Source organism: Pagrus pagrus, assembly GCF_965226575.1.
Source record: "Pagrus pagrus genome assembly, contig: HAP1_SCAFFOLD_37, whole genome shotgun sequence".
In the NCBI taxonomy this organism is placed as follows: Eukaryota; Metazoa; Chordata; class Actinopteri; order Spariformes; family Sparidae; genus Pagrus; species Pagrus pagrus.
In genome coordinates, this window is record NW_028175426.1 from 1 (window position 1) to 26213 (window position 26213).

General features: G+C 40.6%; 2 protein-coding genes across 3 annotated transcripts; both read left to right on the forward strand.

The window, feature by feature from the left end:
• Positions 1–1225: 1225 nt before the first annotated feature.
• Positions 1226–9474, forward strand: LOC311253719 (DNA (cytosine-5)-methyltransferase 3A-like). The gene is made up of 9 exons (XM_084384204.1): positions 1226–1451; positions 1556–1640; positions 2115–2260; positions 3281–3371; positions 3471–3619; positions 4149–4249; positions 5305–5374; positions 6289–6407; positions 6545–9474. The coding sequence occupies exons 1-9, from the start codon at positions 1227–1229 to the stop codon at positions 6684–6686; spliced, it is 1128 nt and encodes a 375-aa protein (XP_084240330.1). The 5' UTR covers position 1226; the 3' UTR covers positions 6687–9474.
• Positions 9475–12615: 3141 nt separating this feature from the next.
• dpysl5a (dihydropyrimidinase like 5a) lies at positions 12616–25538 on the forward strand. Of its 2 annotated transcripts, none has more exons than XM_084384208.1 (13): positions 12616–12760; positions 15612–15882; positions 18407–18565; positions 18860–19039; positions 19209–19277; positions 19430–19474; positions 19578–19653; positions 20334–20490; positions 20575–20716; positions 20920–21062; positions 21174–21381; positions 23075–23243; positions 23824–25538. In XM_084384208.1, the coding sequence occupies exons 2-13, from the start codon at positions 15622–15624 to the stop codon at positions 23907–23909; spliced, it is 1695 nt and encodes a 564-aa protein (XP_084240334.1). In that variant the 5' UTR covers positions 12616–12760; positions 15612–15621; the 3' UTR covers positions 23910–25538. The 2 variants fall into 2 exon arrangements, with proteins under 2 accessions (XP_084240334.1, XP_084240333.1); XM_084384207.1 differs by lacking the exon at positions 12616–12760 and adding an exon at positions 15348–15438.
• The last annotated feature ends 675 nt before the right edge of the window (positions 25539–26213 follow it).

Genomic DNA, 26213 nt, shown 5'->3' on the forward strand with positions numbered 1-26213 from the left:
GAACATCCGAGCAGCACGTGAATGCAGTCAAATGAATTCAAGCGCACTTACTGATTAAAAAGAAATGAATGGCACATGGCAGCAAGTGTTACATAATTTCAGGGTTAAATGCAGTAGGCAGTTTGAATATTTTTAACAGGGGGGACGCCCCCAGGAACCTCATAATTATTAGTTATGATTCAGTGCCATATAAAATATTTTATTTCCTGGGCCTTTAGTTCAGATTGGAGTGGGTATGTTTGCTCAAAACATGCTCTGCGCTGTTTGATAATCGCTGTGGTGTCAGATATGAGCCATACTGATGTTGACCTACTAGTGGGAAGAATGAACACGTAGGCTAAGAGGCCATTATTGATTTAAAGCTATTAACTATTTATTATTTTCTATTTTCTTTGACTGTTGTCTCTTGTCTTGTCCTGTCCCGTCTCTCGTCTGTGCGTATTTGTCTTACTCCAATCAAATTTCCTAATGCAATACACAGATTTGATTGGCTAAGTAGTGTTTACTGAGCAGTTAACAACTCATCTAATTGTTTTTGAGAGTTTTTTGCACTAAATATTTCCAAAAATGTTCTGTACCCTTAAATGTTCTGTTCAAATTGTTCAGTTAAATCTCCATAGCCGCCATTTTTATATAAATTAGTAGTAGCTTCTATTGTGCGGTTGTTTTTCTAATACAGACAGCAGGATTGTGCCGTCTTTGCACATATTGAATACACAATAGAGGCTTTGTAGGGGTGTAACGAATCCCATAGCAGTGATGTCAGACGCCATCATGGAGGTCCCGTGAAGAAGATCACAAATATTATAAAAAGTGTGGTTGTGTGTCAGTTGAATAGACCACTGTTAATTATAATTATAAAGAAATAGTTTCATAAAATGTGCTCCCACGGCCAGAAGACCAGTTTAAAGTCCAGAAATAGAGAACAGATTGAGCTTTGTCATCAAATGCCGGACTCAATCAGCAGACAGTAGTTCTCTGTGTGTTTATATGATGCTGTTTAACATTGCATGACATTTTGATGATAACTCAAAACTCCCAAACCTCATTCAAAACCTTTTTTGAACCAACTCAACATTGTACATATAAAACTAAGGCTGATGCTGTAACTGTGTGCCCTGCTTCTGACCTCTGCTTTAAAGAGGAGAGAGCCTTCAATCAGTTATTGAACAGCCTACTTTAAGGATAAGACTTGCAACAGACAGGAAACCACCGATGTGTCAATGATGATCACTTGTACTAATGAACATCTTCGGCCTGTGCTAAGGTGTTTCTGTGTGGAGTGTGTCGACCTCCTCGTTGGTCAGGGAGCGGCGCAAACAGCCATCAAAGAGGACCCGTGGAACTGCTACATGTGTAGTCAGAAGGGTGCGTTCGGTCTACTGGGGCGCCGCACTGACTGGCCCAGCCGTCTCCAGCACTTCTTTGCAAATAATCATGACCAAGATTTTGTGAGTAATGCACCTTTTGGACCACTAACTGTCTCACTCAAATAGTCTTTTCCCCCACGTGTCTCATTTTCTTCCTCCCACTCTCTCTCGGTGTTGTATTTCAGGAAACACCAAAGATTTACCCCCCAGTCATGGTGGAGAAGAGGAAGCCCGTTCGTGTCCTGTCGCTATTTGATGGCATAGCAACAGGTTAGACGAGAACTGTGAAAGCACGAAATGTGCCGTTTGTATTCATTTACACCATATTCCTCCTTTCTTTATATCCACAACAAACCAAGAGAAAATAGAAAATGTCATCCTTTAAGAAGACTTCCATGTCATGAAATATACTCTTAATGGATTAAAAAACATGAAAATAATTCTAATATTTGCTTTTTACATGCTTTTCTAGTCGTAACTTTATGGTCAATCAATAATCGCACATAAAGAAATCATTGAATAACACTATTCACTTAGTCATTGTAAGGTTTTATTGGTCAAAATGGAACTGAAATCGAAACGTTATATCGATGAAGGGACAGTGATTGAGGTCGAGTGTGTTTCAGATACTGTGAGTATATTAGGGATATGAGTGGTCATTTTCAGTTTCTCCCCTCTCTTTAGTCAGAAATGTCCTTTTTTGTTTTCTATGTTCTACCTGACCTTTGTCCCCGTACTCTGCAGGGCTCCTGGTGCTGAGAGAACTTGGCATCGAGGTAGATCGCTACGTAGCTTCGGAAGTGTGCGAAGACTCCATCACTGTGGGTATCGTCCGGCATCAGGGTCGCATCATGTATGTTGGCGACGTGAGGAACGTCACACGCAAACATGTGAGTTTAATTTAGTATTTGTAGGTGGTTGTGTGAATTGGTCACGGTCTTTTTCAGTTGTAGCATGCTTTACATTCATGCAAGGAGCAGTTTTGTTGTGCTGAACACTAAAGAGCAAAAACAGACCTGAAGAGTAGCTGAAACCTACAAAAACAGGTCACATTGCACCAGATTCTTGAGTCTTAAATGTGGGAAGTGAGCACATGTTGAACGACTGCGTGAGTACGCACTGATTGGTGGCCATGATTACAGATGTGTTGCTAGGCAAATCCTGCAAGACCGTGTATTTGAGCATGTTTCGGTACCAAAACAGAAACACACATTAATTAAATTTTTATAATTTAGACTGCATCCTGTGCAGAAAATGGGGGGAAAAAGGATGGAAAAACACCATGTTTGAATTAGAAGGCAGCAGAGACTGTTTTATGTCACACTCGTTTCCTGTTTGATTGCTGTTGTTGGGCAGTTTTGTTTTCATCATTATCTGTGTGTGTTGTCAATCGTTACAGCTCCAGTTGGACATGTGACACATGTTTAACATAGTAATCATAATGAAAACAATGTGTAGTTTAAAGTATCAGAATTTCTCAACACCTAACATTGAATCATTTTATCTCCTGACTGTCACACATCTTTAATTATAATAATAATCCAAACATATAATCTATAATCTCGACTATCAAGCCTCTTTAACATGCCAGATGTACCATTTTACTGACCTCGTATCACGTGAATGCTGACCACTCGCATTCATTAATTCCAGGAGAAAAACAAAAATGTCATTGCTAAAGTGCATGAAGTCATTAAAGGTAGAAACTGGAGACTGGAACACAATAAAGACATTAAACTAACTAAAGCCTCCACCAGATGCTGCAAATGCAACTGAATTAGTTATTTTATTGCAGAATATACGTGAAAACTGTGTGGATGCTGGATCACTGCATCCTACAACACATCATTATCTATACTGTCTCTGTCTTTATCTCTGTGTTTCTGACTTTGTATCTTATCTGTGTACAGATACATGAGTGGGGTCCTTTTGACCTAGTTATTGGTGGCAGCCCATGCAATGACCTCTCTATAGTCAATCCTGCAAGGAAAGGTCTTTATGGTAGGTTTACTATTCACTCCCAAGACTTTCTTTAGTCAAATATCATCAATATGTGCCCCTAACTGTAATTCATCTCTGTTCAATGTTTCTGTCCCATAGAAGGCACTGGCCGCCTGTTCTTTGAGTTTTACAGGCTGCTCCACGAGGCTCGACCGAAGGAGGGGGACGACCGGCCTTTCTTCTGGCTCTTTGAAAATGTGGTTGCCATGGGTGTCAGCGATAAGAGGGACATATCTCGCTTCTTAGAGGTCAGCTTCCCTCTGTCGGCACAACTTGCTGCTAAATAACGAGTTTATCTAATCCCACAGGTTGTAACTTCTACCATCTAGTTTAATCTTGGGACTGTAGTGTAGAGACAGTATGATGTGACAGCACTGACAAAGGGACTGATGGATTATGAATGCCCCCTTGTGGCCCTATTTTATTATCTTTAGATACAGATCATTGGAGGGGAACACTCACTCTTTTAATCTTGATGCAAGCGTTTTAATGAGCTGTGTTTAACATGCTTTAATGTACTCATCTCCATTTTGCAATATGTCCTGTAAAGACTTGACTTTGTTTGGCTTTTACAAACATACAGTTGAGATACAGTGAGAAATGACATTTTTGGAGTTGGTTTTCACCAGACCCTAAATTGATTTTTCAACTATACGAGGATTTTTCTCAGTATCAGTAACACTGTGCTATTAAATGGTAGTTTAATGTTTGGGGGAATACCATCTAGCCTTCCTCTCTGACTGGTGTCTTTTCTTCTCTGCTTTACTTGGATTTCAGTGCAACCCAGTGATGATCGATGCCAAGGAAGTGTCTGCTGCCCACCGCGCTCGCTACTTCTGGGGTAACCTTCCTGGCATGAACAGGTTGGTGTGCGAATGGTGAGGGTAGCAACAGCCTGTGATATACACAGGGGAACTAGAATGGCAGTCAGTAGAGTGCATACCTCCACCAAGGCCCAACAGTCCCCTTTTGTACTTAAATACGTAAATAAGCCTAATAAATGAAAAATATTTAAAAATCTCAAAAGTATATCCGTCCTTCTATCCGAATCCGCATCAAAAGTTGCAGAGTCTGTTCTGGGCTAAGACCAGACCTCCATCCAGTTTTCATGAAAATATGTTCAGTAGTTTTTGTATAATCCCGCTGACAAACCAACAAACAGACAAACACAGGTGAGAACATAACCTCCTTGGCGGAGATAAGAAAAAACCCTAGACTACTTAAGGTAGTGACAATGCTAGTTCTATATTTGCTAAATTAAGAAATGTTCTGTTTTGTTTTTTGTTAATATGACTGGCACTTTATATTTATAACCTTGCACATCCAGACTGCATCTCCAGAGCTCAGTTCAAGGAAGAAACACAGTTGCAATAACTGACAAACATTTAGAAGATGACATGACCTGATTGTCCAAAATCCTGAACCTCATTTACAGCTATTAAAAATAGCTGCTGTAGATATATAATGAAGCATGATTCTGGCCTTATTTTAAACTTATCTGAACTACCAATGCAGCCCGAGTTGAGTGTATATCTAATCAGGTGTATGTGAGGTGGAATGCAATGGCTCCCGTCTGATGATGGTGAAACTTTTTTGTTTAGTTTTTTTTAATTATTTGCATTCATATGCAGTTATCTGTTCATAATGATTCCCCGATTAGCCCATTCTTGTGTGTGAAGTTGCTAATCGGACTGGTGCACGGAAAAGGAAGCCCTGGCCCAGATACCTGCTGCCTGCACCAGACGCCCTGAAACATTGGCTGTTGCCCCCAGAAGCTAAATTGATGTTCCAGATTTTTCCATACCACAGTCATCAGAGCAAAAAATTTGCAATTACTGTACTTAGCCGAGCATCACATTTCTTAAATAAAGTCCAAAGTTAAGCAGTAGGTCTAAACATAAATGTTGGCTTCTGATCTTTTTCTCCTTTGCAGGCCTTTGAGTGCTATGTGCAATGACAGGGTGGACCTCCAGGACTGTTTAGAGCACGGCAGGACAGCGAAGGTACTTGTCTTATACTTGATGGAACAAATGTATCGCAGCAAAGGTGCATGCATCACTAAGTGAAATGTCAACAACATGTTAGATCTTTTGCATGCTCTGGATGCAAGTGTGGATCCTTCAGTTCTTTACGTTCCAAACAGTACATTGATTTTGGGGGAGGCTTTTGTAAACGCATTTTAAAATCTGATTGCAGCAAGATAAATGATCCTGTGATCCTACCCTCTTACATAGTGCAAAAACAAGTGAAAGGGGGGCAGCGTGGCTGTGACAGAGACACCATTCACCCTATTACAAGACACTGTAACATCATGATTTTGAAGCTGTTATTTAAGGTGAAAAAGTTACATAATGCTGCTTCAATCAACAAGCAACAAAATAAAAGTTGAATTTAATGCTCAGAGCAAGAGTAAGCAACTTTGCACATGGGCGGCTCCCAGTGGCAGCATAAGGTAACAGTCGTAGCCCATCAGTCAGTACTGACAAGCGTTTCCTAGTAGTAATATTGTAGGCACCACTGTGGCAAAGACAACCAAGTTGCTTTCTGTTTTCCTCAGCTTAGCAACTACAAAACATTAATTTATTAATTCATTTAGTCTCTAATGGAGACATGAAAGCAGATAGAAATGGTGTCAGGCTGCCAGCCTGACTGGATCTTCAGTCAGCATTCATTTTACCGGGAGATTTCGTGCCCGGTGGCAGACCATAACGCACCGTGAATGCGAGGTTTCATAGGGAACCAGTGATGATACGTTAAAGTAAAAAACGTGTCTGTTGCCAGCTTAACTACACACAGAATTCTCATGTTTAATCGATCTGATTTGTTTTTGGTTTTACTGCAGCTTTTGTGTGTCAAACACAGAGCTGGTTAGACTCTTGCACTAATATGTCTCCTGTTCCCCTTTTTCATGTGTCAGTTTGACAAGGTGAGGACCATCACCACCAGGTCTAACTCCATCAAGCAGGGCAAGGACCAGCACTTCCCTGTCTATATGAATGAGAAGGAGGACATACTCTGGTGCACTGAGATGGAGAGGTATGTAAGCGTAAATATCGTCTGTTAAACTACCTTCCACAGCTCTTTCAGGGATCTAAATCTCAATCTTTTCCTGTGTCTTCCCCTGTTCTGCTCCCTGTCTGTCTGTCTGTCTGTCTGGCTGGTTTCTCTGTCAGGGTCTTTGGCTTCCCAGTCCACTATACGGACGTGTCCAACATGAGCCGATTGGGGAGGCAGAGGCTCCTGGGCAGATCATGGAGCGTCCCGGTTATCCGCCACCTGTTTGCACCACTCAAAGATTACTTTGCCTGTGTTTGAGCAACGAGAAAACTCGGAACCATTTTAGGAACTGCAACTGTACGTTGTGACTAGAAATAAGAGCCTTGATCCTCAAATTATACTCCTGTATAATTTGCGAGCGAAACATTGACGTAGATTTCACATTATTTCTTGTATTTGAATTGTAATTCTTATTCTATTTAATTTTGATATGTCATTTTACCTTTTAGCAGTGTTATCAAGTATTGTTGATTTGTTTGTGCAAGCTATACTTGAGACTATGCTTTCTTCTCAAGACACTGAGACAGAAAAGTGCTAAACGTGTGTTTTAAAAGAGACGGTGACGCGATGGGAAAGAACCAGAAAGATAGGGAACGGTTTTGAGATATGTGAAATATTTCTGCTGTGTGAGCGTACCGTGCGTCGGGCAGCCATGCTTCCAGCTACTGAGCCTCACAGAGATGTGAAAAGAAAGGCGATTTTCTTCAGTGTCAGGAGAGCCTCTAAGTCTCTAAGAATCCAAAACACCAGATCACATATACCTCTTTGTTTACAGTTTCTATACACAACTGAAGGTAATAAAGGTACTACTGTAATATGGTTACAATACCATGGTGCTCCAAGATGATGAGAAACATCATAGCCCATGTGGCACTTTAGACAATACGGAGCTGTTTAACCTGTTGCTGGAAAAACATGTGCTCAATGTTTTTACACTTAACGGAAAAAAAAAAAACTGTTTTGTGCCGTTTTGTTCACTTCAAAGTCGGAGTGTTGGACTGCAAAACAGAGCGTAGTCTCTCTTCTGCATTTTACAGCTTTTATACAGTTTGTACTGGTGCTCATTTAATCTCTCAGCCTCGCCACGCTCAGGCTCACTACCTGGATCTGCACAAACAGAAAGTGAAGCTAGCCACATGGGAAATGATGTTTTCCGTCATTCGATAAAAAAAAAAAGAAAAAAAAAGTATACAAGATCAAACGTCTGTGAAACTATTTTTTTTTTCTAGTTTCATCCTGACCAATGACATTACTGTACAACTGTTAGCAAGTGTGGTCGCTGAAAGGAGGGAGGGAGTGTTTGAACCTCGGCTCCTCAGCGTCCACCTCTGTAAACTGAAAAAAACTGTCAGGTGCAAAATCCTCAACAATATGGTGCGGCTTCACAAAGTTCTTCTACCTTTTTTATAGCAATTTTGTGCTGTTTTATCAACATTATAAAGCACTTTTATATGTATACTTTCTTTTTTTCTTGATATTTTTAAAAAAAAATATTGTTTCTTGTGAATTGTTTTTTGGTTTTATGATGTGAACTGATCTACCCTCGTGTAATACTTTTTGTATACAGTAGGGCTGTGCCAATAGAAGTGAAAGAATGGATTTTGATATGTGAAACCCATGTTATTTGACTCAGTGTACAGTAGATGGATTGACATTTGTAACCCCTTTCCCTTCCTCCATCATCCATATTGGTCTCTGTTTGACAGCAGCGATACAGTATGTTACTACCCAGATTCAAAGAATGTCTATCTCTATTAAGATTGTAAAATGTAAGACAGAGTTAAAGAACTATGTCACGCGCCTTGTATAATATTTTGTCCCCTGTGAAGGACAGTCGGCCCTGATAAATCGTAGTCGCCATGTTGACAAATTTAAGTGCTGATCCAAATTTTGGATTCACAAACTAAATTCTCTTGATTGTAACCTCTAAGCTAAATATGGAGGATTTAGGCTGCAGTTTGTCAAAACGAAAAACTGACACGGTGCTTAACAAAGACGTCAGCACTCAAAGAGTTTAAAGAGGGTAATAAAAACAGATGTTATCGCTTATCTATATCATATTTAAGATTCAAAAATTTGAAATTTAATTTCTTAATGTAATTAATTTCTTAAGTGACCTTATTGCCATCATTTTTGTCCATGCACACAGGGCTCAATATGAGCTCTCGTGATATTTTACCCAGATGTTATTTCCCCTCCTCCTCCTCCTATAATACTTAACATCCCCTCATGTTTGTACATTTTGTACATAGAGTTTTCCGGTTGCTGTTTTCAATTTGTTTTTATCTTTTTTTTTTTTATTACGTATGAGATGTACAAATATAATTCTTTGCTAATATATATCATCAAATTAGGGAAAAAATCTTAGGTTAAAAAATAAAAAAATCAAGTGACAAATTTGATTCAAAACTTGCTTTGAGCATTTAGACGTAGGGAGACTCCAAGTCGACTTTTATCGTACTGATTTGTTTGTGTCAAGTGAATCCAGATTTAGTGTCATGTGATCTTAATAGTGGCCTATGGACAGCTTTAAGATGAACGGTCTCTACTTCACTGCACAGCCCTACACGGTGGTGTTTTTGTTTTATGCTTCTGTTTCTTTTTTTAAGACTTTAAAAAGAGGGATTGTAGGTGTTTCTGATGGTGCTACAAATTTTATCTAATCAAGAAAAAGTATATTTGATTGGAAGAGAAATAAACACGTCTTGACAATGACTGTTTTTAAGTTCCTTGTAGTAATGGAAAAAAAACAACTATTATTTCACTCATATAAATATATTAACAAAGGCATTTTAACTTTGTACTTGAAAAAATAAGGATAACAAATAATGAAAGGTTTCCTATATTGTTTTAGACTAGAGATTGCTGTAGTTGGTGCTTATCTGTGGGAAAATCGTGTGAGAAAAAAAAAACGGTAATAACTTTACTGTAGCATAATGTATGCTTAATACGCATTGCTTCTTAATCCTACATTCCATGCCGTACTATTCTCCATGAAATGTTGTTTTGAATTGATTGTTTTTTCCTTCTTTTTTTTTTTTTTTTTATCAGAAACAACATTTTTTTTACTGTTCAAGGCAGGTCAATAATTCTATATTCGGTGATACTGTTGACACTCTGTGTTACTTTCTTTCTGTCATAACTGTTTATGGCCTATACGCTTTTCCTCAAGACCAGTTCGTACAGCAAATGTAGCAGTCATTCTCCACTTTGACCCCCCCCTCTCCGCCCCACCCCTCCCCCCATACTTATGTTTAGTGTCCAGAGAGAAGATAAAGGCTCCGTATGTACTTGTGCTGGAGAACACTTGAATAAATGTATTGTTTTTGTGCAAAAATCCGAAATTTCCTGTCCTTTTTTCAGTCAGATTTAAAACTTGAAATTACGCTATAGCCCCTGAAAGTGTTGTTTCCAAATTAAGAGCATCAATGCGTAGTATTAAATATGCCTCAATCAAAAAACACAAGTTACAATGTTAGCTTACGAGAGTTGAGAATGGCACTCATTGCTCTGCCAAGGCCCAACACTCCAATCAAGCCTAATCCAATATCAAATGCGCCTGATTTTCTTCATGCAATATTCCCTGAGAAATTAATGAACACCTTATATCGCTATGTTAAAGAAAATGAGAAAAAGTTCCTGGATCCATACCAAAAGTTAATGGGGTTTATTCTGGGCCAAGACCCATCCTACAACCATGTTTCGTGGAAATCAGTTCTGTAGTTTCTCTGTAATCCTGCTGACAAACCAACCAACCAACAAAGAGACACAGCTGAAAGCATAACCTCCACAAATGATCTGCCTTATCAGGACTGTTTGGGTGTGCTTTGATCTGATTTCATTGACATTAACCTGCGACATTAGCAAACAACCCAGAAAATGTCATCAGATTCAAATCTGCTGAATACTGACATGACACATGACATTACCTTTTTCCAGTTCTGCACCCAATGTGAGTAGTACAGAAAAAAAACAGAAAATATCTCATTCACACATTCACAGGTGCTTTGATTCAGTTTCATTACCACATATTTCAGTTATACTGTCACTTATTTCCATAGTAAAAGCACAAGTGTAAATCCTATTTTGAACACAACTCAAACGCTACTCAAAAAGTGCTTTGAATGTAGTGGGAATAAGGTGTACTGCTGAAGTATTGCTCTCTCGGGACACTTAAATAGAACAGCGGCATTAGTAACATTATTAATAACACCTGTGCTTTTCCTGCTACGATACGTCAAAATGTCTGCAGGGAAGAAGGTCTGTTGCACACATGGAAGACAATATCTGCCACTTTAAAAGGCTTTTTTCTCATTGCGTTTTTTTCCCCATTAATATGACTTATTATCTCATAATATTTGCTAGATAAGAAACGGTACAAAATAATTCTCACTTAGTTTCTCATAAACGTGTTATTAATAACATTAAGGATGTGGCTATTCTATTTAAGTGTCCATCAGCATTTTTATATTTTATGAAAAGTAAGTCAAAATTATGATGTACTATCTAACAAGAAATCTTGTGGTTTCGTCAAACTATCCCCTAATAATGATACAATATTGTACACATTTCAGGGAGAAAACTGCTTGATGATGATAAACTCCTCTTGGATGACTTCCATTGCACCTAATTGTCTCATTATAGTGAAGATATTGTAGAAATCCGCCCATAATTAATGATCACACGACTCTGTTTTGGCTTCTAATTGTCAGAGGGCTGATAGAGGAGATGTGGACATTGATATTAGCTCCTGTTTCCGTGCCATCATGCCCCCAAGCGGGGGATCTGTTTCTCAATGTGTTGACACCTGGGTCCTCGGCACCCACAGTGCTTTAAATAAGGGTGTTGCCCTGCAGCTCCTCTCTGATCAGACCTGAACATGTAGCAACTCTACAGTCTATTATATACCCTGAGTGTGTGGGCTTGCCCTTACATTTCCTACTAATGCCATGTGCTCATAAATATATAATTTATCTATTTTAATGTTCATTTTTCTTCAGTCATATTTGTGGCAGATCAAGCCCAGGTCATGTCAGGTGAGACAGAAAGAAGACTGGGCTATTAATATATCCGGTTAAAGCTCATTGAGACATGTAAGCCATCATTTTCATGATAATAGTGATGATAAGGCATAATAATAATCTATTATGCTGTTATCTGTATGCCACCCTCTCCCTCTGATAGTGGTACAGCCTCCTCACAGTGGACACGCCCTAAGTCCAAAGTAATTGGTTGCATATGCGACCAAGCCTTCACTCAGCGCCGCTGATTGGAGCGTCGCACCGTCGCACGGCCAAGGATGCTGCGAGCTGCGTCAAGTCAACGAAAGTGAGATGGAGACGTACAGGAAGACTGAAGATTAACCTAGAAAATAAAAGCATAGACGCGTGTGCCAGTATGCGCTTTCAGAGGACATTAGTTCATCATTTTGCTGGCATTGTAAGGCAAAGAAGACAGAAGGGCCTCACCAATATTTGCATTTAATCATGTGAAATTCATCCAAATTGTTGTGATAGAGTCTGCTTTATATATGCCAACAGCACATGGTTATCTGTATTTACAGTATCTTATGTTATTATTATTAAAGGGGCATGTGATTTAAGTTTTTCTCCTTCCTGCTCATGAAATGTATGTATGTTTTTAGGAAACTATACATTGAAATGAGCAAAATAAAACAAATATGATTTTTTTATTTTATATTTTATATCTTCACAGAGTGCCATTATGTATGAACACTTCCAAAATTATATTTTAAGGCAGTAGCCTAACCTAGCGGACTTAAGTAAGGCATTTTCTCTCCCTGTGCATGTCAGGAGAAGGTGTTTTCTGAAGATCTGACTTTGGCTGGTAGTAAAATCTGTAAGGAGGACTTGGTTTAGCTGTTGAAAAGGCCGAGAATAATCAAAATAGTTATAATTTGTAGGGACTTTTTGTTCAGGACTTTAAAAATAAGCCTTTAAATGCTGGGCATGTCCAAAGTAGATGTAGGAAAATGACTTTTAAATTGAAATAATCAAGTATTTCATAAATTGCCAACTACAGAAAACTATTTCGATTTTATTTCGAAAGCCATGACCGGAAGTCTCCCTCATACCTCCCTGCTGACTTGACGATGATGATGCTGCTGGTCCCGGACCGGCCAGGAAGGTATCCATCTGGTGTATGTGTATGTGTGCGTGTGTGTGAGTGTGTGTGTATGTGTGTGTGTGTGTATCTCCTTGGGAAGTGCCATCCACGGATTGTGTTGCATTCTGTTCCTGTCAGAAAGTAAGCAGAGAGCCGAGAGGAGCAGCAGCAGCAGCAGCAGCAGCAGCAGAGGGCCCATAGAGGAGGTATGTGCTCCACACCATCAGGTTTATTCTCACTCGTCTGTCTGTCTGGAGGAGGGAGGGGGGGAAATCCTGGACACTTTGTTTCCATGCCCCCCTGGCTACACGTCTGGGTGTCTGCCCTGCCTGCTGCGCCTGCCACCCTCCCTGGATCTAAACACACCCTGGAGTACAACTAACCGCACCTCTTAACCTTAAACCTGGCTGTGTGATTATAGCGTCAGGCGGCGTTGTGGAGGAGGGAGAGCAAAGGACGAGGGAGAGTTGGGGAAGGCGGATTCTAGGTCGCTTAATGAAGGCTGTGCAGCCGATCATGCCGGATGGAGACCGGTTTCTTTGTGTCAAGTCGCACAAGTGGAAGTGTCATCATCTCAGTGCGATCGCACTGTGGCACTGAAATTACATTATTTATCGGATAATTCTTCTGTTTCACGCTGATTCTCAGCTTGCATTTGATTTGTAGCAGGGATTTAATTGATTTTAAAGGACAAATGCACCACACTGAAGACGTTTGATAGCACCAGGGCCTGTAGTTTTATATAAATGTGCTCCAAAGTGAATATTTAAAACACGTGCTTAACTGTAGTGGCATATATTGAGTCTGCAATCAATTTATGTTTTATTCATAATAGAATTTTATTCGCAATTATTTATCCTGCAAGTCTTAAAACAGGTAACACAAGCTCACCTGTTAATATTGACTAACCGGCGTCAACTTCCTCAGTAGTTCCTGATCAATAGGCCCTATATTATAATAATAACTCTACTATAGCCTGTAGCTGCCTCCAGGCAAAAGAGGGAAACATCCGAGTGTCTTCCCCTCTGCCGTCCAGCCTGTTATAGTGTGGATGCAGGGCTGTTTTTAAGGTGGAAGCACCCTCCACTATCAGCCATCAGATCTGGATGTGTGAAGGAGTCCATGCCATGCAGTAAAGTTGCCGCACCCTCATACGTACGCATCCTGCACGCACACACGCACGCAAAGCACGCACACACAATACATCACATCGTTAATACAGTGGTGTAAAAAGGGAAGGGAAGAAGGGAGGAGGCAGATCTGGGAGATTCTTTGTTATTGATGAATGGATGATCACTGATGATGATGATCACATAATCATATTGGGATTTGCCTGTGATTTTTGTGCTCAGAGAGGAGAACAGAGTGGATTATATAGCCGGGGTATTACATTTTTAGAAATAGTGAGGTCATCATGAGACCCCACCCTCACCCCTTGCCAAAATCCACCCCCTGCAGTTCAGCAAATTGAATTTCAGAGCAGGGAGATATAAATGACGATTCAATTCTCCACACTGCCAAAGAACACAGCTCGGGATGCTGAGTCCAATATTCCTTTTTTGTGGTTCAAAAGTGATTCAATTTTCAAATCTACTGAGGCAAGAACTAGAGGAATTGGTCTTTAAAATACCCACAATGTGTACTGCATTTATGATAGGTGAATGTAAACTCATGACGAGTTGCTAAAATTCTGAAATTCACAGAAAAATACTGAGGACATGACCTCCCTGTCCTCAGCGGTCTGCTGCACCTTTGAACCCTCATCACAGGATGCGTGTCTATGTGCTGTGATCAGTTCAACGCTGATTTTAACTTTTCAGATTATTTCGTGAGCTCATTTTTTATGCCGAAAAGTAAAACTACTGATATTCAATATTTTGCAAGAAAAAACCAAAGAATAGAGAAAAGTTCATACAAATTGACATTCACATGCTCATTTTCAGGTTCATCATTTTGCGTTTGGTTACTACTAGAGTACTGTAAGTGTAGGTTTACATGCTTTAATACTCAGAATATGCATCAGTTTTTTCATACTGTCTACCAGTGCTAGTGCTACAGCCCCGCTCCTGAATACCCAGTCTGCTCTGATTGGTCAGCTCACACACGCCTGAGCCAGCACCGCTCATAGTGTCTCCTGTCGGCTCTGTCGTGTTTTCAGCTTCCAGTTAACATCACTTCTACCATGAATGTAGGCAGGAATTATGCAAATGTCTGACATGGTGATGTCCAGAAGTCACAGAATTAAAGGTGGGGCAACTGACGAGATGTTTCAGGAGCAGTGTTTTCTGTGGGAGAGAGGAGCTCCCGTTGGCGCAGACTTTGGGCTTTTTAACTTTCAAAATCTTTTACATGCACAAGAATCTGAACACAGAAGGAAAGGACAAGGACATGACATTTGAGGATGTCTTCTGAAACACTGAGCAACATTTTCACCATTGTCTGATATTCTACAGACAACTAATAGATCAAGAATACAATCAATGGATAAATAAACAATGGACATAATTGTTAGTAGCAGAGAAGTACAGTCAAGCTGTTTGGCAAGTGTGTGGTGGAATAAAACCCACCTCAACTTACTTAATTCATATTTTTCAACCATTATGATCTATGTAGCTTAATAGTGAGTGAGCATCATTGTAAGCTTTATGCCTTTCAAAATAATGGCCTCATTGACCCTTCTTCTCTTATTGTGATCCACAATTGGACTCAGCTTCTTTCTTTTTACCACTACGTCACTGTTCACTGGGACGTCAGGTCACAGGCAGTGACTGACACAGCCTACTCAGTCCTGTGGCTGATGTCAGTCACAGCCTGACTGACTGGCCACAGAGCAGCACCACTGATTCTTGTCTCTGCTAGACTAACTACACTGTGTCAGGATGAGGTACTGTAAAAAGTTATTTTCGTCAAGTTTCTTATAGAAAATGTTGCTGGAGATTACATTTTTTGTAGTTAAGTGGTTTTACGTCTAGTCAGTTTACCAGCTTTAGCAGCTGCCTACAATGCCTGACAAAACACAACACTTAACCCTTTTTTTTCTCTCTCTCTTCCACGCAGAGCTATAGCCATGTCTTCCAGCTCAGCGATGGTGCGGATCCTGATCAAGGGCGGCAAGGTGGTGAACGACGACTGCACCCAGGAGGCCGACGTCTACATCGAGAACGGCATCATCCAGCAGGTGGGGAAGGAACTGATGATTCCAGGTGGAGCAAAAGTGATCGACGCCTCGGGGAAACTGGTCCTCCCGGGAGGCATCGACACCAGCGTCCACCTGGAGGAGAACTTCATGAACGCCACCACGGCAGATGATTTCTACAGCGGCACCAAGGTAAACGTCTTGCTGGAAATAGAAAGACAGAAGAAGGAAAATAGGGTTCAGATTGGAAGTAGGGCAACTTGCAGTGTCCTAATTGTAGAGAAGAGCAAAACTTAATGTCACAGCATGTTTTTCAATCTTTTCAGTGCAGTTTTTGTGCTAAATTTACCTGAACTCTCTTGGATGGCGCCCTGAGTTTGATATTGCGTATGATCACAAGTGGGTTTTTTTCTATCAGACGGATCAGTGACAGCTTTCCACTGATGCTAACTTTAGCCGAGATGTCAGTGATGTTTCTCCAGTCCTGTTCTGATGAGATGAAACATCTTTCTCAATATTTTGGCTTCAAATATGCTGGTTATTTTAGACACAAGCTCTCTCACTGTCTAAGTAAAATGATTGAATTGGAACATAAAAATAAAACTATTATGTAAAGCATTAAAATGGCAAAACAGCTAGTTTAAAAGTTATTTAAACTAGGCAAATGATGTTGGCAGTTGGAACGCTCAGTTATTTAGTAATTAGACAGCCAAGGCATCAATCTTGGAGCTAGAGCCCCACAATAAGTTGATTTAGTAATTATTAAAGTGATAGAAGATGATTAAGACATTATTATAATTGCTTCATAGGCATAATATGTCATTTCTGCTTTAAAATGTCTAAAAACGAAAACGTCAAAACTCCAAAAAACAAAAACGCTGAAATAATTGTATTCATTAACTCAAGTGTCATTAATAATGGAGCTGACATGGAGCCATCATGTCAGGGATGGATAGTTAATTTCCTCGCAGTAGCTGTTTATTAATTTGTGACACTACTGTGCACAGCTAAGAAAAACATAATAAATCATAAATCATGTAGGATATGAGCTGCTGTAGCCAATGCAGAGCTGGCTGCAGGGTGACACCAAAAAAAGTGTGAGGGGAGCTATAACTACTCAAAACTCTGGTTTAGTCTAATCTCCAGGGCAGTTAGGACAGGAATATTTCAGGATGTCTGGTCACCCTGGTTTCCAGCAATGTTAAAACCCTGAGAAATCTGTATTTATACTCACATGATCACACGATTTGTCAGAGAGTGAGGAAGAAAGAGGGTGACGTGAGTCATGGCAGATAGATTTTTATGGGGAATGGTGGTTGATTTAATAATGAAGATGACTCCCATGATCACATGCTACTTCACGACGTCATCAAGCTGTCTTTTGTCTTTGTTGTTTTGATTGAGAGACCCCTAGCGGCAGAAATCATATGCTGTACATACATACTTGAAATGTAAAAACAAGCTTAGAGCTAAAACAGCAGGTGCAAGCCTGGCATTTTGTGATGGGCCTGGACATTTTACAGACAAAATGATAAATAGCTTATAAATGAATAAATGAATCTGCCCTACTTGGCAGTTTTATGTGTTATTTTTTGGAAGAGTCAGAGAGTTGCACAGTCTGTGTTTCACAACATCACACAAAGATGATTTGGCACTTTGCTGCTGGCGAGGCTGCCAGAAACTGTGCAATGGGAGTCATCATGGCTGCTGATAAGACGGGATACCCCCACTCTGCTTCAGGGCACCATGATGACTCATCACTCTGTAGCACTTTGAGATGATGGAGGCTGAGAGATGATGACGGCTGCTGTGCTCCGGTTGTTTCAGGCAGATTGTAGCCGGTAGACGCCGGTGACAGACACTATTCTCCGCCGCTCTCTTCACCCCTCATTCCTCTCTCCGTCACTCTCTCCTCGCCCCTCCCCTGCCGCGGCCATGCTCCAGAATGAGCCCAGAGACAAATGCGGATCAGTATCTGTTTCCATGGATACCGGGGGGCTGCTGCAAAGACTGCTGCAAAGCCTTTTCACTCGCGCCATTGTGCTTGGAGACAATGGTTCTCAGACCCACGCCCCCCTCGTCCTCCCTCCCACTACACACCACTCCACTCTCTAGGGTCAGCTGACAGATGCTCGGTGAAGCATGCACTTATACACAAAACACACTCTGTCTTCACGTTATTGTTTTTTAAAAATTTATTGTAGTGTCAATTCAGAACATCTACGTTTGTTTTTTTAATGGAGGATAAAAAGTAAGAAGTGCTGACGCCGCAAAGAAATTGTGAAGTTATTGCTTTATAGGTCTCTTGATTGTACTGTGATGGGCAGTTAATCCTGTGCTTTAACTACCAAGGGATTTATAGTATTTCCTTCAGCAGCCGTCTGCTAATAACCATAAAGATAAGCATTAAGGACAATTGAAGCTTTGACTTATATGCTGAGAGCAGGGGCTGCGTTGATTAGCAGATTACTTTAGCGTTCACGGGCCCAATAAATCAATGTCTGCTTCTTTATCAACATCGGTTGATGCCTCAGTTTAATCTTCATTTCAGTTAACCTCAGTTCATTTTCGTCTTTAATGGCAAATAATTAAAAGAAGAGTTAACACACTAATGCAAAAACCTGACAAACAAATACAATAATTTTGCATGTTTAATCGCAGAGTTACATCCTACGTTTGAAGTTACTTGAGAGCTAATGTTGTGGATTTCTTCCAGGCTGCTCTCGCTGGAGGTACAACCATGGTGATCGGACACATTCTGCCAGAGAAGAATGACTCTTTGCTGGAAGCCTACGAGAATTGCCGCAGCTCTGCCGACTCCAAAGCCTGCTGCGACTACGCTCTGCACGTGGGAGTTACTTGGTGGGGACCCAAGGTACTCCAACACTGAGCCTGCGTCTACACAGGATTATATTTTACCCACAATCATGTTTTTTAATGAGGAAAAGGATTAATATTTAGCTGTTAGAGAACGGTTAACATTTAACTGTTTAACCGTTAACTGTTTCTGCCTTTCTCCTTATGGATACTTCCAATTCCTAGAAACCTTTTTGACATGTTATAGGCATCTTTTATAGGCATGAGACCAATCCTCCATCCTAGTTTCTTGGAAATTCATGGAAAAGTAGTTCTGGTGTCATCTCGTTGACAAACTGTTCCCTCCCTGCAGGTACGAGCTGAGATGGAAAAGCTGGTGAGAGAGAAAGGAGTGAATTCCTTCCAGATGTTCATGGCCTATAAGGACACGTTCATGCTGAGGGACGGCGAGCTCTTCCAGGCTCTGCAGCACTGTAAGGACATCGGGGCTATAGCGAGAGTACACGCTGAGAACGGGGAACTGGTGGCAGAGGTGAGCGAGAAACATTTCACTTCACTCTCGTTCATATTTCTGTCGATTGTACGTGTTGCTAAATGCTTGTGTTAATGAACTTCATCTGTAGTTTTATTGATTTTCATTTATCCTGTTATGTTATGTCGCACTAATTTGTTGTATGCATAATTCATGGCATTCTTCTCAGGGTGCAAAAGAAGCACTGGACCTGGGCATCAGTGGCCCAGAGGGGATTGAAATCAGCAGGCCTGAAGAGGTATGATAATCAGGATTATCCTGCTTAAAATAAACTTTTATTATATCCATACTCTTGTCAGGAGTATTACATTTTATTTCTCAAGTGAAATAAATCCTGTCTTCATCTTCGTACCTCACTATGATTCCTCACTTCCTTCTGTTTCTTTACAGTTGGAAGCAGAAGCGACCCACAGGGCAATTACCATCGCCAACAGGGTGAGCGAGATCTCTCTAGCACAATAAACAAATATATGAAGGTGAAAAGAGAAGATCAGTTTTAATATACCACATACTGTGCCTTGTGTGTGCTTTCTGTTAGGCCCACTGCCCGATCTATCTTGTCAATGTGTCCAGCATGCCTGCAGGAGAAGAAGTTGCGACAGCCAAGATGCAAGGTAAGGCCTTTTTTCAATGAAACAGTAAGCTTTTTTTTAAGCGTTCTATACTGAGTCATGGTTTCCTTGCTTAAAGGACAGGACTCAAAAATAAGAATTCAGTCATTATCCACTCAGCCCCTTGCAGATGGAAAGTCGGATGGAGTTTCATCGTCCACAAAACATTTCTGGAGCTTCACAGCAAAACAGCGTTGCAGCATTCTGCTAAACAACTGAAGTAGATGGGGACTTGTTTTAAAAAACATAAAATGGCTCCATAAGTCTCCAGAAGCACAGAGATCCCAAAATGTATTTGAAAAGACGTCTATTTACTCCCGCTTTAAAGCCAAAATCTTCACTGTAGCCGCTAAAAGCGTCAGCGGGCACCCTGTCTAAAGTGGGTGCACAAGCTCGACCATACGTAGAGGGTGTAAATAATGCCTTTTAAAATTTGGGACTTGGATTGGAGCAGTATGGAGCCATTACTCAGTTGTTTAGGAGAACGCTGTAACTCTGTTTTACTGTGAAGTTCCAGAAATTTTTTGTGGACTATGAAATTTCACCTGACTTTCCTTTTGCAAGGGGGTGAGGGGATAGTGACTGAATTTTTCTTTTTTTTGGGTGAATGTATTCTTTAATCTCTGCCCCTTTTTTCTATCATCTGATCCAGTGTGCATCCATATTGTACTGTCTGATCACAGGTAAGGTGGTCCACGGTGAAACAACCACAGCCCACGCTGTGCTGAACGGCATGCAATACTATCATCAGGACTGGGCCCACGCTGCTGCCCACGTTACCGTGCCCCCTCTCCGCCTGGACCCCAGTACTCCCAATTACCTAATGAGCCTGCTGGGAAAGTGAGGCAAACACCATAAAATCTCACATTAAATGTAGCATGATGTCATAAATAAAACCCCTTGTCTCGCTCTGTTCGGCTGCAGTGACTCTCTGAATGTCGTGGCGTCCGACCACCGTCCATTCACCATCAAACAGAGAGCCATGGGCAAGGACGACTTCACAAAGATCCCCCATGGGCTTCCAGGAATTCAGGATCGCATGAGCGTCATCTGGGAGAAAGGAGTGGTATGTGTAGCTCTTTTGTTCCTGTCTGGCTGCCAGAGAGCTTCCACAAGTAGGACATCTGTTTTGGTTTGCTGGTTATCGATTTGAACTTTAAAAAAAATAAAACACAAACAGCAGAGACACAAAAACATCTTCCATCAGGCAGATTCTGTCCTTAAGATTACAAACATAATACTAAATTGTGTCTTTGTTATAATTCACAGATTGGAGGGAAGATGGATGAGAATCGCTTTGTAGCAGTCACAAGCTCAAACGCAGCCAAGATCTACAACCTCTACCCCAGGAAAGGGAGGATCATCGCAGGAGCAGATGCTGATGTGGTGGTCTGGGACCCCGAGGGATCCAAGTATGAAACCTGATCCATTTTATTGATCGACGGGCTTGTCTCGCTGCAGCTTTTATCTCTGCTCTCCGAAGCTTATTAGGTTGTCGTTGTTTTTTTTCATCTCTGTCTCAGGACCATTTCTGTGGATAACCAGGTCCAGGGAGGAGATGTAAACCTGTATGAGGGTCTGCGTTGTCATGGTGTGCCCCTGGTGACCATCAGCCGTGGCCGTCTCGTTTATGAAAACGGCATATTCACATGTGCTGAGGGCTCTGGAAAGTTTTGCCCCTTGAGAACCTTCCCAGATTACCTTTACAAGAAGATGGTTCAAAGGGAAAAGGTACCTGACAGAAGCATCCACATAGAAAGCTAGTTAGTAATTCAGCCTTTGATCGTGTGATAGCAGAAGCCATTTATTAAATATTATCATGATAAAACATTGAATATGAGACAGCTGTTCAGGTTGAAGTCTAGTCTTTTATTCATTTCACTCACATATTTGGATAAACAGCATGTTGCATAATTACATTGTGAGTGAACCTGCTATAAAACAATTCACTTTATAGACACTAAACTCTACCTTCACTACTATTGCTATTACTACTACTATGGCTACTGCCACGACTGCTTTAATGACGGCTACATTAAAACTGACCTGACCGCTATATTTAATTTTTGTTACCTTCTCTTGTTTCGTTTCCTTGTTTCCCACATATTTTTCTTCTTCCCTTGATCAATTACCTCATTTCCTTTCCTTCTTTTCTTGTTTCATTAAGTACTTTTATTTTCTCTTAAAACATATCTCCTCATTTCTTCTCTCCTCTCATGGTTTCCTTGCGTCTTTCCATGCCTCCTCGGTTGGAGGGAAAAGGAAAGGAAAGTAGAAAATGCAAGTGAGAGAAACATAGATGCAAATTGAGGGAAATGGGATGCACCCAGTGAATCCTTCTTTGCTATTTCTCTTCTTGTTTCCTTTCCTTTATTGTTTTTTCCCTTGATTGGACTGACTACAGAACAAGTGTATCAACTGCCCATGAGCGAGAAACTCAAACTGGATGTATGTTTTTGTATGAACATACCTCTCCTTTTGTTATTTTGATTTTTAATGAACAATCAAAAGAATTGACCCTGACGTGATTTGAACACGCAACCTTCTGATCTGGAGTCAGACGCGCTACCGTTGCGCCACAGAGTCGGTGTTAAGCCGAGGTGTAAATGGCCACCATGTGGGTGGTCAGGGGAAGTTCAGCTGGTTGCAGTTTTCAATCTCACCACTAGATGCCACTAAATCCTGCACACTGAAGGATTTTAGTGCTGCCACTAGTTATTAATTCTGTGACTGAGGAGTTAGAAATGAATAACAGGTTATAGCCCTCTTTAGTGGACTTTAATGGAACTATAGAGTGACTTATTTTAGTGTGATAACAAATTCAGCCAGGTATACAACTGGTTTTGTTTTTTGTTTCTTTCTCTTCCTTGTTTTCTTCTTCTGTATCCTTGTTTCCTTCCACATTTGTTTCCTTTGACTCATTTCCTTCTTTCCTCCTTTTGTGACCTTCTCTTTAGCTTCCTGCTTTCCTACTTCTTTTGTTTCCTTTTTTCCCTCACATATTCCTTCTTTCCTCATCTTCCTCCTCATCTTATTTTGGACATGTTTCCTTCTAACTTTTTCTTTTTCCCTGTTTCCTTTCCTTGTTTGCCAACTACACGTTTTCTGACTGTGCATGTGCTGAAAAAGTACCCTGGGTGCTTATTTTGTGTACTTTTGCACAAACTCTAAACCATTCCTTCTATTTTTGTGATCTTTACAAGTAAGCACAAGATTTGACCCTAATAATCACACAACTTTCTGATCTGGAGTCAGACATGCTCCATACACAGAGTCGGTGTAATGAAGTGGAATAAAGCATTTTGTGGCTGTCATCAGCCTTCAAAGCTCATATTGTTTGTGTTGAATCTTACTGTCTGGCTGTCATTGTGTCCATATTTAACTAAGCTCCTATGTGCATGTGTGTTGTCATGTTGACTACCAGAGCCAGGCTGTGAAAGCTGTTGAACGGGAGCCCTACACAGGTGATGTTGTTGCGGTGGCCAACTCAGGAAAGAGGGATTTTGGGGCTGCAGATCTGGACACTCCAACGCGCCCCTGCACCCGACACGGGGGCCTGAGAGACCTCCAAGAGTCCAGCTTCAGCCTGTCCGGTAAGAATCAACAAATCCAGTCAGATACCAGTAAAACTTAGATTAGTCTTTCATGTAATGATACTATAAGTGAAAGATGAAGTATTTTTAAGGTTGTGTGTAGGTATTCTGTCATACACTGCTGACTGAAAAACTTTTGCTGAAACTTGAGAGGATGCTGTATTTTGTCACTGCCTTTTTGACTTTTAAAAGATACACTTATTTGCCTGATGAGGGCGCCATATTTAAAGAAATTTGGAGGGACACAGCTTCTTGAGGACCCCATACAGTCTGCTGTTGGCCCAGTAAATGCCTGCATCAGTTGTGGAGGATGTAATGTTGAGGTTTTAGCTTAATTTCACAGGATTGCTATGCTTTTCCCAAGACATATTTGGAAATATATAGCACTTTATATAAGAATGTAACAAATTGCTGAGTCCATGGTATTTAAAAGCATTTCTTGGGCTTCTTTATGTCAGCCATAAGCTGTTTAAAGAAGCCTTTACAATACCACAAAAACTGTTATATAGCTGTGCATATAGTAAACACTACCGGGAAATAGTAAATCATTGTGTTTCACTGTGTGCATGTGCATCTCTAGGGGCCCAGATCGATGACAACATCCCAAAGAGATCCTCGGCCAGGATCCTCGCTCCTCCTGGGGGGAGATCCAGCGGGATCTGGTAACCAATCAGACGGGCCATTACACGAAGCAGAAGAATGATACCCGAGGGAAACGTATGGCCAAGCAGGATGACTTGTTTTTCTTTCTGGAAGCGTAGAATGTGTGTTGGGGTAACAAAGTCATGTTTTTGTTTTGAACTCAGTTAAATAGGGCCGTAAAATGTTAAACTGTATGACACCGCCGTGATAATATTGGAATACGGATCAAGGTAAAGAATTTCAGTCAAATGTTAACCAAATACAAGCAGCACATAAAAAAACAAGTTGCCAGTGAATTACTTTGTCTGATGGATTACGTTAGGGGAAATATCTTACTAATAGTTTTAGGATTATGAAGGTGAGTCATGGTTTTTATGATGCGATTGTGTTACCTCACTGTAAAATACGATTTTGCACTTGTATCATGTACTATTTAGATGCCTTTTTACATGATTTAATGTCACAAATATCACAAATGTCTTTTTACTGCGAGCCATGGTGAAATGAAATGTAATAAATTATTACAAGGGTGTCGGCATGACATTAAGATGTCAGTTATGAAAAAAAAATGTAGTTGCAATTGACCAGTGGATGAATAATATCATAATGGAAGCTAACCTTTTAAATGTTTGTTTTATTTATTTTTTTATATTTCGTTATTTGTGGTTAGAATGATGGTCTTTGTTTTTTAGTTCGTTAGCATTTCAGATCATGTTTACAGCCTTATAGCAGAATAGACTTCTGTTCCACCCCCACCAAATGTGAATGAACCTATGCTGTGTGTACTTTGCATGGTAGCATAGTTAGAACTACTGTTGTAAGCACTAATACTGCTCGTGTTACGCGGCATTCCTCGTGATCGTATCCATTTTCCACAGAGAGCAAAAAGTCTCACCCAAACTGCCTTTTTCTCACCTGAGAACACTGACACCCACAAACACATCGTCCCGTACAGCCGGTGCAGATCGTGACACGGTAGATCGCTGTCGTTTCTCTTACAGCAGGCACACTTTTTACTGCTTTGAAATGGCACGGTTTTAAAATGTTCCTCTGATCGACACTCCCGATGTAACACACCACTGTGAAGCATATAGAGAAGGTGGAGAGATCCTCTTTAGCATTCACAGAGATAGTCAATTAATAGCATCTCTTGGGGGGATCAGATGCCTTCATACTGTGTGTCACTGGAAGCTCAGCATCACACCTGGAAGGCATGCTTATTCAGCAAATATAAAAGCACTGATACTACTACTACTACTACTATTGTATTTTTATTGTTTGTTTTTAGTTGCAGAACGTCTTTTGTGAATAACTGTCTTTGTAGTTTTGTTATATTTTTGTCAACACTGCAGTGTAAGCAGGGGTGCACACAAGGTTTTACTCATGTTCAGACCCAGTTATGTTCAGGAGATCATCATGTTACAGTTAAAGTCCTAAGTCTGTGTTTGTTTGTTTGTTTTTCTGGAAAAGATTTCACTTTCTGATCTTTAGCAGCTCCAGTGAATTTTCCTGTGTTCCCCCCTCCTCCTCCTCCCAAATGTACACTGGTGCTGAACAATGTGTCATCACATTGACTTCCTTTTATCTCTTATTTTGTCTTGCAGCTCTTTATCACATGATTTGAGTGCAAATAAACCACAATGAAATCTCCAACTGAATCCTCCGTGTTTTTACTGGATACACTTGACAGCAACGTATCGTCGGTTGCTTCAAAAGCCGTGAGTGTTTCTGACCTCCGTGGCTTGTGACTTTCAACAAAAAAGCATCAAAGTCACATGTGAACAAACTGAATACAAAAATTCAATACAAATTCATCCAGCACTTCCTACTGTGTTCTCTTTTCCCACTCGCTCATCTCATTTCACAACTCCTCAGGTTTATCTTGTGACTTGGAGAGGCACAATTTGTCTTTTTTTTTTTATCTAACCAGAGCAAAAGCAAAGCAATGTGACGAGAAAAAATTCAAATTGAACCTAAAGAAATGTAAAGTTGCATCATAAAGAAAGACAAAAGTTTTAACTTTGCCAACATTTACTCTGGTGAGTGGGTTGTTGAGAGATTGTGATGGATGGATGGATTTTAGGATAACTAATTATTACAAAAACAATCATCAGATTAATTGATGTAATCAAAAGCTAATGAAAACAATCTCTAGCTTCAGCCCTCACTGTCCTATTAGCACTTCAGCTTGAGAAACTGATCTAACACTTCCTCCACAATTTTCCTCTCCAGCAGCAGATAAAACATTGCAGTGTGGCCTGATCTCACTAAAACCTCAGTCACCAGCAGGCCTTTAAAAAATCCAACCACACACATCATGTGTCTCTT

Bases quoted from the DNA above. Each gene is read 5' to 3' on its own strand.
- LOC311253719 (XM_084384204.1), top strand. From the start codon at position 1,227: ATGATCACTTGTACTAATGAACATCTTCGGCCTGTGCTAAGGTGTTTC. The intron at 3,372-3,470 runs GTAGGTTTACTA...TCTGTCCCATAG, and splicing joins TGCAAGGAAAGGTCTTTATG to AAGGCACTGGCCGCCTGTTC. The intron at 5,375-6,288 runs GTACTTGTCTTA...TTCATGTGTCAG, and splicing joins AGCACGGCAGGACAGCGAAG to TTTGACAAGGTGAGGACCAT.
- dpysl5a (XM_084384207.1), top strand. The intron at 19,475-19,577 runs GTGAGCGAGATC...GCTTTCTGTTAG, and splicing joins CAATTACCATCGCCAACAGG to GCCCACTGCCCGATCTATCT. The intron at 20,717-20,919 runs GTATGTGTAGCT...TATAATTCACAG, and splicing joins TCATCTGGGAGAAAGGAGTG to ATTGGAGGGAAGATGGATGA.